The following is a 12,765-nucleotide window of genomic DNA, read 5'->3' on the forward strand; positions in this document are numbered from 1 at the left end:
CAGACCTGCTGAAAGGTGACTTGTACACAAATCCACACACCCAAGGACAAACTCAGACCATGTTCCATCCCATCACATTGCATGCTGATATAAATGACTCTGGAGATTGTCTGGCTTGCTCTTGCAAGTTTTTTCACTGACTTTACTGAAAGTTTGAATACTATTTAAGTGATACTTTTAAATAGGAGTTTTTTTATGTCAGTTTAATTAACTTCTCAAGCCTGAAAGGAAGTTAGATGATTACCTCTAAAAGAGATATACTTTTATATTAAACTTGATGGGTATTATAAATAGTGATGAATGATGTAAAGTGACTCTTTCATGATACATGTATGCTGAAAGCAACATCATGCCATCGAAAGTATCACTGCATTACTAAATGTTTTGTACACAAGAGCCAGTGGGGCCTTAGGGGGCTGTGGGTTCTGCCTGCCAGTGACCCTATTTACTCTGGGAGGATGGGAGGGAAGAAGAAAAGCAGCAGAGAAGTAGATTAGACAATACTGTGGCCTTGGCAGGTACAAGTAGTGCTGATATTGCAGCAGTATCTGCATACAAGAATTCCAGAAGAGTTTGGTATTACATAGGATGAAGAAAACCACACAGCAAAAGAAACTACTGTGGCAGTGGTGTATTTTCTGCTAGAGCCATTATATGACAGTGTTACTTACCATGTTTGTGTAGCACATAAAGAGAGCCATATGAAAGGGTTATGTTATGTTCATAATCAGTCATTGATGTAGAGGAAAAAATTTGCTATTTTGTGTTACCATAAAGATTAAAAAATGTCAAATCTAGCCATGTGCCACGAATAACAAAGCTATTTGCAACAATTTGCATTTAAAAATATAAAAGTAGACAATCTGAGTGATATAATTCCCCTTTCTCTGTCTTCATTAGCAATTGTGGAAATTAGGGAGTGCTGGTTCCAGCTGTAACTGTGATGCAGACACCTCTGCAGGTGGGCAGGTTAGGATACAAATGCTCCTCACAAAAAAGAGCATTAGGGTCATGGTGTTGCTGATTGCCTATCACAGTTTAAAACATTAGTTAGCTCAGGCAATGACCGGGACAAGGATCCTGCTGAACTCATTCCCTTTCACACCTGGTGAAAAATTCACAAATACCTGGCAGAACAGTCATTGCCACCCACCTTCTGTGGTGACTGGGAGAGAAATCTCCATGCAGGCTGCAGACTGGGCTTTCCTGAAGGGGGGCCTGCCGGGCCCTCGGCGGTTTGCTCTCGACACATCCGCACTGGAAAGTCGTTTGCCTGAACTGCAGCTCTGGGATGTTGGGCTTGTACAGTGACCATTCACGTGATCTGGAAAGTGAATGCAACAAGTGCTAGTAAAGTGTCAGCTCCCAAGATTCAGAATGGAGGAGAGATGTATGTTCTGATACTTGAGAATGGGTTATATCAAATCTTCTGAGAATAACTCTTATTTGTTTTACCAACGTATCACGGGTATGCAAAAAATAACTCACCATATTTTTAAGGTATAGTTTGAAAAAAACCCAAGGGCCACAGAACTGGTTCGTGTTCTTAGAGCTGCAGGTCCCACAGCATTTTGCTGACCTATGCACACAGGCAATTACCAAGGTACTGCTGGTAACACTGTCACCCCTGACATTATGTCTCCTAAGAGATACCAAGTCAATTTGAAGTTTTCTTTCCTTTTTGCTGTTGTAAGAAGTGCAAGTATAATTTACTACAGGATAGAATTCAGAGCTAGATTTCTTCCCTGCCTGACCCAAAGTTGCATGAAACAGGCTACCATTTGAGATAATTACAAAAATAGCCATAATATTGCTAAGTATTTTATTCTTTAGATACCACATAGATTTATTATACTTCTAAGGAAAGTGACTGCTGAACAATTGATTTGTCTGCTATAGATCTACAGGCATGAGGCTAAGTCACTGGACCCCTGCTAGAGGCTATGGTCAATCAGCACAGCACATGTTGCTGTCTAATGGGGTGGGAAACAAAACATGTCTGCTTCAAACTCTTATTACATTAGTCTGTTCTTTGTCAACAGGTCTTTAAGCCACAACATCCACCAATCAGAGCTTGGATCAGAGTTCAGAACTGGACTGGACTGTAAAACATCCACGTGATATTTTTCTTCCTCTCATGCTAGGCAACACAACATGACAAGAATTACTGAACACAATTTTCCCTTCAAAATATGAAAGGATACACACCCAGGTATAACTGAATTGATTTTGGTCAGCAGATTATTTTAAGTAAACAGCAGGTAATAAGCAAAACCAAAGTTGAGATTCATGCAAGCACACCGAATATATTACCCAAAACTGTAAAAGCTCAATACTATAGGTAGGGACAATATTGGAGTTTCTGCCTTAATTTTAAATGTCAGGTTATTTATATCTCAGAATTATCTTAATCTTTAACATTCTGTATGTAAATATCATATTCAGTCAACTCTCTTTGATTTGTATTGTATCCAAGGAAAAGATGAATGTTCCTGTACTAAGATAAATTTATTTCTTGGTTACCATGCCATGATAGCACCACTGTACATTATGAAAAGCTATTTCTATATTCACTCTACATTCAGGTCCTGTACTGAATACAGTGTATAGTGTGGTACATGTAGTCTTCAAATGTGCAAGTCATGTCCCTTCCATGTGGAAACAGTTCAGTCTTAAAGAACAAAAGTGGAAAAAATGTTCAGAACTATAGATTAGAAAGCAATTTAGTATCTGTACTGCGTAACAAAATAGCTCTGTAGGAGACACAGCTTCCATGATTCTTATCATTTTTCCCTAATACATGGCTATTAACTGAGCTAACAGCAGATATAAAACTGATGTGGATGACTCATTCCATTTTTAGTTAGGAAATTTCCCAAAATTTGCTGTAACTGTTCACATATTTCAGCAGAAAGTCCTTTGAGATCGGGGGCTTTGTTCAAGGACACAGGCTGACTGTTCAACCTCAGCAACAGACACATCCTCATCCAGCTGCTTCCTTTCTTCAAAATTCAGTTTGTGGGAAGGTGTTTCAGCATATCTAATTATCTCCAGGGGGAATCCTAGGAAGTGATGAGGAACATAACAGAGTGAAAAAAAATCATATTCTATAGAAACATCAACAACATTCCTGAGTCCTCTCCCCTGAGCATTGTACAGAATGGCCACAATACATCCAAACCCCTGCTCACTATGCCACACTTTAAGAGAAATGCTGTTGTGTTTCTCTTAGTATGCTGGCTTGTCTCAGTTACCTTCAAAGGCTCACATTAAATAGTCATTAGGATCTGGGCACCTAAATCCCTTTAGCTGTTTTAACAATGCCTGTGTGAATAAGCAAAGCCAGTTCCTGGGAAGAAAAAAAAAACTCGGGCAGGCCTCATCCCAGAAGCTGTAGGGATATCCCTACAAGTACTGTAGTTGGTGAAATGTTAGTGGGTGCTACAAGAATGAGCAGAAGAGGGATTTTAGTGATCAGCTACAAACTTGTCTGTATTTTCACACAGTTCTGTTCCTCTGATTAGATATAACTTTTTAAAGTGTATACAAGAAGCAGTGCAGGTCTTCAAGCCCTAGTAAAATCCCAGGCATTGTACAAAGAGTAAGATAATTATAAGAAACATGACTACAATATTTTTTTGTGGAGAAACTGAAAAGAATCCAGCAGACAAAGACCACTCAAATATACGAGAAAATTTTATGTGTGTATTTAGAAATTAATTTCTCACCTTTTTTTATGCTATAAGCTGTGATACAAAACATCTCTAAAGAAAGGTTATGTACTGTTTAAGAAAGGGTTCCTTACTGCATCGTCTGAAAAAAGATAAAGTGTGCAAGAAAAGTGGCAAGAAAAAACAGTACTACTTTTCTGCAGTGTACTTTCTAAGGGAGAATGAGAATGTTCAAGCTCTCAGCCTCTGTCAGAATGACTGCAATGATTTGCTATCCCTCTGAGGCCTGAGTCAACTGATTCTCCTTTGCCATGACAGATGTCTCCCAATCACCCCAAAGAACATGTACAGGAGGCTGCAAAACCACGGCTTTTTCCCAGCTTTGTTTGATTTGTAAGGAAAAGCAACATTTTAACTTTTGTCCTTGCTGGATTACTGCTTTTGTCACATGTCATTGGGGCTTTTCTCAGCTCGGAAATATTAATTGATATGGACCACTAGTTGATATTAGGGACATTAATATTGGTACTTAAGCAGCAATGCACAGATTGCTCTGTGCTACTGACGCAATAGTGCAACAGCTCCTCACTCATCTTCTGGAGGAGGCAAAGAAGAGTTGCTGCTGAAGAAAACACTGCACAAAATACCCCTTTCTCTTTTCTACCACTGCATTTGCCATCACCTCCTACCCCTTCCCATGGTGCTGCTGCCCATGAGGCAAAGGGAATTACCACTATCTTGTCCAGTGCTCCTGGATCCCTTCAGCCAGTACCACACTAATGCAATATATTCAGGCATCAGGGTTTAGTGGAGCTTATCTTTGAAGCAGTCTCCAAACTGAGTAAGAGCCATCCCACTATGCCAGGGGAGCAGCCTTTCCTGCTCCCTGTGGATAGTGAACTAAGTGGCCAGTGCTCAGTTTGTAGCTATTCTGATCATTCATTAAAAAATTTAGGACTCATGCAAGCCATTGGAAGCAATCATAGGCAATTACCCTTTAGTCCACTTAATACTAATTTAATTCTATTGGTTTAATAAAGCCATTATTGTATATATGATGCATTAAAATATATAAAAGAGAAGTTCATGACAAAATTCTATAATGTTCTCCATGTGCTGCTTCTACAGTGCAGTTCATGGTTGTTTGCCTTTTTCTGGGCCAATGGAATTAAAAATGCTTACCCATATGAATTAAAAAAGCTTTATCTGTCCTCATTACTAAACAGTAACACCATTCAGTGCCATGTGCACCCCACAAACTGCTTAAAAAAAAGGAAGAGAACTGTGCTGGATGTAAGGCTAGAGCATCACACAAAATACCAGCGGGATGATGAGATCAAGAGGAACTGAAGAAGTAACATTAGTTACTGTGAACCTCATGAAACTACTGAGAGATGTGATGTGCAACATGACAGCAGCAAACCTGCAGGGCGGCCTCAAATTAAGCCAAGTTTTTTTGAGGCATGTTGCACAGGGAGAACATTCTATGTACACATGCTGATTTTAGTTTACACACAGTAGCATGTATATGTCACACAACCTGCCTGATTACAAACACAAAACTTTTAAACTACGTGGTGACCTCTGCAAAAAAGCAAAAGAAACCAACAATTTACCAGTAAAAAGATGAACACTTGTTGAAACCAAATGTAGTGAAAGTGCCAGTAAGAAAGAAGCACTCATTTGCAGTTACTGCCTAGCAATTTTCTACACTAGACACAAGAACTCAGAAAGGAATATAAGCAACCAATTCTTTCAATTCTAACAAAGGGAAAAACTAGCTGAAAACCTTCTTATTAGTGATGTGAGAGAGGCTGAGACAAAGGAATATAAATATCCATAATTAGAAGCGTTATAATATCACCTTAAGTTGTAAAGAAGTAATCAATAAAAGAGAAGACAAGAGAACCAGAGAGATGCTTTAATATGGAGCAGAAAGAACCTGAAAAATAAGTCCCAGAGAATCTTCCCAACAATTGTTGAAGAATCCAATCTTCACTGTTAAAGTGAAGAAAAATCCATCTGTTTCCACTGGGAGAGTTTTGCATATTACCAATAAATTAGATTTTGAGTAATAATTATGGTGGTGACTAACCTTTATTTTTACAGAGCAAAGAGGTACACATTTGAATTAAGAAAAAAAAGAAACCTCAAAACTGTACAAATGGCCCCAAGAACAGTCTCAGGTTTGCATGTAAATAACCAAAATTTATGCAATAGTGTGGTCATTCATTAATGAGAACACAGACTGATACCACAGAATTTTTACACATTCCTTAAAATTCTTAAAAGAAAATCTCTTACAAAGTCAGGACCACAATCTTCTCTTGGTGCAGTTCTGTCAGCCAGGCAGGAGAGAAGGTGTAAGCCCTAGCAGAAGAGGTTAATACAGATGCACTGCCAGCAAAAATGTACACTTACCCTCATGTCTTCATCAATTTGAAGAGGAAGGAAGAGTTGCCCTAATGGCATGCTGGTAGAATATTTAGGTCCACTCTATAATATGCTGTTATTGTAACATACTGCCTACTGCCTGTGTAATATGATGGTATCCTTCCTGTGGTAACAAAATCCTATCATACACTTGATAGTAAAAATCACCATTTGTTTTGAAAGCAGGGTGAACAGATGTATTTGTCAGAGAAAGAAAATACTGTGAAGTGGCTGAAAACATTAAGTGCATTGTCAGATCACTGACAGATTCTCTTTTAAAACTATTACTTTGGCCTAAAATTATGAAAAATGAAACAAAAATATGAACTAAATACTCTCCAAATGAAAAACATTAAGAATATATTATCATATGTAATAACATCATCTTTGTGTTGCTGTATCTGGAAAGCCCAAACCTGGCAGTGCAAGCCTAAAAACAAATCTAGCTTTGCTCCCACAGAATAGTGGGAAAATTTTGGACTACTTGGATCTAACTCTGCTCCTCAGATTCCTCTGCTGAATTTCTAGTGATCATATAACACCACACTACTGGACTGTCTCAAAAAGCACACAGCACTCAGGGTGCCTCCACAGAATAACCCAACAGAAATGGCTACTATGCTTTGTGCAATAAACAGGAGAACACAAGACAGAAAACTTGACTGAATTCTGAAACATAAGCATGAAACGTGATAAATCCTGAGCTGCACAGGAAGACAACACTGCAAAATGCAAGCAGAGTGGATGGACCACAAGATCACCTAGATATCACCAAATTGTCCTGAGCACCCCTTAGTGTAGCATTGCACCTGCATTTTCAACATGGAAAAAAATGACATTAATTCTCTGGTTTTAAAAATGAAAAATTCTTCAAAGAAGTTGAACCTGAAACATTTTTTCAATTTGAACATGACAAAAATAAAGCATTACATATATGAGCTGGAGACTTTGTAAACAAAACCCCACCTTTCCATCTGAAATGAAGGAACAAAATGTAAGAGAATTACTACAAATGTGTTTAACTGGATTCTTCCAGAGAATCTTTCTATGATTTTTCCAAAAAATCACTGTTTTTAAATAGAGTCAAGGATGTCTGAAATAATTGAGCTAGCACAGCTCCACAGATGCTAACAAATAAATAATCTGCTTGCAAATACTCAACGGAAAAAGGCACAGACATGGTCAAAAAGGTATTCAGTATAATTAAGCTTACATATAATTTTTATGCAGCAATCAATTATAGAAAAAAATTTCCAAACTTGTTAATATTATGCATTGTAGATTTTTGACAGGTTTCATACCAGGTTATTGTAATAAATAAACAGGCTAGTAATTATCATTCTTCTTTTAATGCTTGTAATAAATAAACAAACAAGTAGTAATTCATTCTTGGTTTAATGCTGTAAAACCTAATTTTATAGTTGATAACGTGTGATTTAGAGTTCTTACTTAATTTTCTTTGATGTCAAAATAATTATACATGGAAAATTTATTTTCTAAATATTCTTCTGCTTTTACACACAGGTCAGTTAGTAAGATTTTGGATGTTGCTTTAGGTCCAAACAAGGTGATAGAACCATCTGTCCTGTGTTTGAGTATTTGCCTGCAGATCAGAGTCTGTGTGAGAGCTCAGATCAGATTCAAGTTACTACAGAGCACCTCTGGGTCCAGGCAGGTCTGGTAAATCAATCTATGCAGACCCCTAGGATCTGACTGCTGGAAAGTGTTACAGCCTGAGAGGTGGACAGAGAGCACATGCCATGTATGTGTTTGCAGTGCTTGAAAGGAGTGGACAATGACTTACCTTTGAGGTCCTCAGTAAGGAACTCTTCTTGAAGTAAAACCAAAGAACTTGGAAACAGCGAATATCTGTTATACTGGAGCCTATCAGTTGCCTACTAACTCTTAAATGTACAATGATCTTTACTGCTTCTTTTGTTTTTCCAGCTACCAAATTTCACTGCTTTTTCTTTGTGATGACATTTAACTGTATCATAACAATCATTTTAGTTAGAATATTTTTTGTATAGTTTAAGGCACTTACCTTTCCTTTTAACTACTTTTTTGGGAAGCTCCCAAGTAGATCAGTTTGTTGTTTTGTTGGGGTTTTTTTTGCTTTCTTTCTTATCTGGAAGCATTAGAAGTTAGAACACAGCCCCTTTCTGCATTTGAAATACAATCACAGAGCACATGTGTATTCTACTGTAATAATTGAATTATCCTGCTGATCAGCTCCTGTTGCTTCTTCTTTTAATTCTGGTTATTTGGACTGGAAGAGTGCTAATATATCCTTTAGATATTTAGGTTCTCTTTTAAAAATGTTTGACCATAAACTTAATGAAGGAAGAAGCTGGTGCTGTCATACACCTGACCTTCAGAAGATTAAGAGACTTTTGTCTAGTAGGGTCCTCGATATAGAATATCAAAATCCATGCCTCAGGATGTGAAATAGCTGAAAGGCTAAAGGTTTAAAACTGTTTCTGTAAAAGTGGAAGACTTTAGTCCAACTCACAATGTTTTGCACCTTCATAGTAATCAAACTTGAAGCAGACAAGACAAAGCTTATCCTCCGCCAACTCAGCAAGAGCATAACCAGCAGCTTGAGGGGCGAAATCCTGCCTCTGTATTTGGCACTTGCCAGACTGCAGATCAAGTGCTGTGAGACTTGACTGGACACTGCCCTGACTTACCTGGTGTAGCCTGACCCGCTTTGAGTAGGATGGGGGTCTAAACAACCTTTAGAGGTCCCCTCCAACCTTGATTGATCCTGTGATTCTACCTAGAGGCAGAGTGCAGATGATTCCACAACTCAGAATGATATTTTCAGACTGAGAAGGGGACAGAAAGCTACTCTACTCTTCTGGAAGGAGATATACATGAGACAGTCCCTAAAATCCTTATCATGCAAAAATACAAGTAACTTTCCATGTATCTTGCCAAGCAATTAAAGAAAATCATGGGTACAGCTGGATGTCTGAATTGCCTTTTCTACAAATGTCATACCAAGGAGGAAAGCAACTAATATAATTTCAAAATTTCTGAAATGTTCTTTAGCCTTGTAAACTGAATTATAGATCCAGATCCTCAAAAAGCAATACAGAATGCTCCAACTACAATCTACCAGTTTGTCCAATGCAGTAGTAAGCAAAACCAGATTAAAAGCTTCAAAATTTTATGAGTGCCTAATGTCTGCTGTAAATACTTTGAAAAAATTAAAGCAAGAATTGCTGTAACCCAACTGCTCATCCTTAAAATGGAAATGAGGTTCCATTCATTTGGATACTGTTTTATAAGCTTGGGAGCATCCAGGAAGCGATGCTTCCCTGTCACTGAAATACAAAGGCATCAAAAGGTGGATATTTTCATATTATAATTCTATTACAATATACATAAATCAAACTGATTCCACAAACCTCACACAAAATGAACTACAGAACTATTAACCACGGGTCCTTCATCTGATCCTTACAGTTATGTTTTATGAACCCAACTTTCAGAATTAAAGCTTTTGGGCCTCTGCATTAGAATATGTTTCTCAAACCCCTGAAAAAAATGAGCTCATGTGGTAATTTCCCTGTTTTTTCACTGCTGTGTAAAATGGAAGACATTAACTTGACTTGGCAAAGAACTCAGTCACTGCTTGTAAGTATCTGCAGAAAGCATATGAAAATACATTAAAATTTTGAAGATCACAGCTTAGCAAGAAGAAACAAAAGATGTCTATTTATATTTGCATTTTCTTTTGTTCTTTCACTAATAAAGTCTAGGTGATAGCATAATTCCTTCCAGTCAAACCATCTGCTCAAAGTAATTCTAAAAAAGTCAGCAGTTACTGACTCTTCCCCCTTCTTTAGTTAGAGCTTCTGTCTGGCTCCCTGTGATCAGCAGGAAACTTTGAAAGCCTTTAGTGAAATGAGCAGAAATATTTCCTAAAAGAAAAATACAAGCTGATGCTTGAAGTGGCTGGTCAAGCAAGGTTAGAAAACTCTCATACCAAAGCAGTTCTATGTGTCTGGATATATCCCAGACTCACCACCAGATTAAACAAAATTAGGATTATCACCATAATTCATTTCTGTGAAACACTGCAAGGAAATGCAGACGATCTTTTCAGAAAACTTTGGGAAACATTAACAGGTTTAAAAATAAAGCTACTATCATTCAGAGCTGCCTCCGAAGGGTAATACGGAAGCTGTACAGTCTATGCAGCAGCATTGCCACATCTTCCTTCTGGCCAACTCAAATAAACATTGGGTTACTGTGACCTGCAGTAGCTAAAACTATCAAGAAGTTTCAGTGTGCGCCCGCATGTGCCACATCACTCATTGCTGTGTGGAGCTACAACATCCACAGGTGACAGGTGCTTCAGCAAGGAGAGATAATAATCACCACATCAAAATAAAAAGAAGCTGAGGTCAATTTTATCAGTCATTATAAAGACCAAAGTGGAGTCCCAAAGTACCTTTAGGCCACGAAAATCCTGCCAAGGTTTAACAAGAACACCCTGAGTCATCAGATCACACATTACTCCCCTAAATGATAGCAAACTACTCCCCAAGCAATTTTCAGTACTGGCAACACCTCCACCTGAAATAGATTTAACTTCTACTTAACCTCTACTATTTACAATTCAAAGCAAAGTGAAAGCAAGGACATTCCACGAGTCAGATCATAGGAAGGGAGCAGAACTGCCAAATGCTAATGTATGTCCCAATTAGCTGCAGTCGGTGCTGAGAGTGGGCGATGTATCAGCACTCTCTAAAAAGCTACGAGCCAGAGCCAGTGGGATGCATGGACAATATTTTATCATTTCAAAGTGGTGACCTGAATATCTTTACAAGAAGTGTGGGCCAAAAACTATTGTTAGCCCCTGAATATTCAAACTATGGGTACAATCTCAGGCAACAGCCCAACAGTGCATAAATAATATCCGAGAGCTCTGACAGTGTAGCCAGGACATTTTGCAGCAGAAGGAAATGAAATGCAGTCATAGCCTTTTCCAGGAACTCTCTTTTAAATGTAGCTCTTTATACTGAGAAAGAGAGGCTTCTCCCAGCCTGTTGTAAACTAAGCAATCTATAATTCAGCACAGTTTTAATGGCTAGAATAATTAACAGGAATATTTTGCCCTTCTAAGACAGTCAGAAATGAACAAGAGCTGAAAGTTTGGGGTTTTTTTCCTCCATTTATTTTTTCTTTTCTAAACCTCCCTCTGCTGTTGATTATCCATGAGTATCTGCCAGTTTATACATTGAATGCTGCTTCCACATGCTTCATCCTTAGCTTCTTGGTAATCTGAGCACTGGATACCTGATTGCTGAAGCACTAACAACAAACAGGATTCTTTCGTGACATCTGATCACACCTGTCAATGCTTATGAAGCTTTTAGCATTAATGGCATTCCACCAGTTTCTCTAAGATGTTGAACTAAACCTTCTTAGGCTTATTTTAGTTTATATTTAGCTTGTTCTACCCTATTAAAAAATAACGAATACAAGCAAATGAAGGAATGGTACAAACATGACTACTGTGAAATAAAAACTACAGGCAAGATTACGCATTCCATTCATCTTCTAAGTTCCTTACATATCTGATCTATTTAAAACGGATCATCATGCTTCCTGCCTTCTTAGGTCGAGTTTGTTTAACTTTTGGAGCTTTTTACCCTGCTCCCCAGTCCTTGGGATTTTCTGAGGATTTCTTTGTGTTTGTTTGGGATTTATAAAATACAAATCTATCTGCAATTTGTCAATATATTCTAGGCAAAGTTTACAATATTGTCCTGCTCCCAACATGATTACAGGAAAGCTGATAAGGTAGCTTTTTCTCTGATATGCAACATTTTATATTACACAATAAAGCTCTCAACAATTCTAGTTACAATGATACGCTTCTTTCTTTTCTAAAAACCTCTAAATCCAGTCTTTTGTACATTAAGTTTTTCTTGTGTTATGCATCAGGATTTTAAGCTATTTCACGCTATGTGTCCTTCAAGACAATGTATTTTTAATAATAATAACAAAAAAGTTCGATCTGTAGAATATAGCTTAGCCTTAGGTCCTATCCTACAGCTAAGTATTCATCTTCCCTCTTAATAGCTGCCCATTATTTTAGTGATAAATATTAATTTTACAGGTCTATAGCTGCCTACTTCTTCCACCTTTTTGGAGTATTAGGAATATTACAACTGTTCACTCCAAATTTTTTTTAGGTGTATTCCTACATTCCTAGTTTCTCAAACATCATTGTTAATGGAGTAAATTATTTCAACTGAATCACTTCGTACACTGAAACCTGCACAATTTGGATTGAATTTTCCAATGATTTTTCAACGTTTATTTACTTAATATTTTCTAGGAGCAACTGACAGTTTTCCAAGTTCCTCAGTCATTTATAATGCGAAAGATATATTTACAGCCCTGACTTTTGCCTTGGGGAGCAAGTGCTACATTGGTTAATAGGTGCACACAATTCCCAGGGACAGAAATTAAGTTCAGCTGTGTTATCCAAGGATGTGATCCAAATTTAATTTTTATCTCTAAAGGGACACTAAGGCATGAGGCATGGCTACATGGCTTTTTCAGTTATCTTACACGAGAAACTTCCCAAGAGACCAAAACTAGAACGAACTCCTTGAGACTGAGAATATTTAAAGAACAA

At 37.7% G+C, this 12,765-nt stretch overlaps 1 protein-coding gene across 1 annotated transcript in view; it reads right to left on the reverse strand.

The window, feature by feature from the left end:
* STXBP5L (syntaxin binding protein 5 like) overlaps window positions 1-12,765 on the reverse strand; it is a 189,720-nt gene that overhangs the window by 22,065 nt on the left and 154,890 nt on the right. Inside the window, 1 exon segment of the mRNA XM_019283778.3 lies at window positions 1,154-1,324. Within this exon segment, the coding sequence (XP_019139323.2) occupies window positions 1,154-1,324 (171 nt within the window).

The sequence above is a fragment of the Corvus cornix genome, chromosome 1, assembly GCF_000738735.6.
Source record: "Corvus cornix cornix isolate S_Up_H32 chromosome 1, ASM73873v5, whole genome shotgun sequence".
Classification (NCBI taxonomy): Eukaryota; Metazoa; Chordata; class Aves; order Passeriformes; family Corvidae; genus Corvus; species Corvus cornix.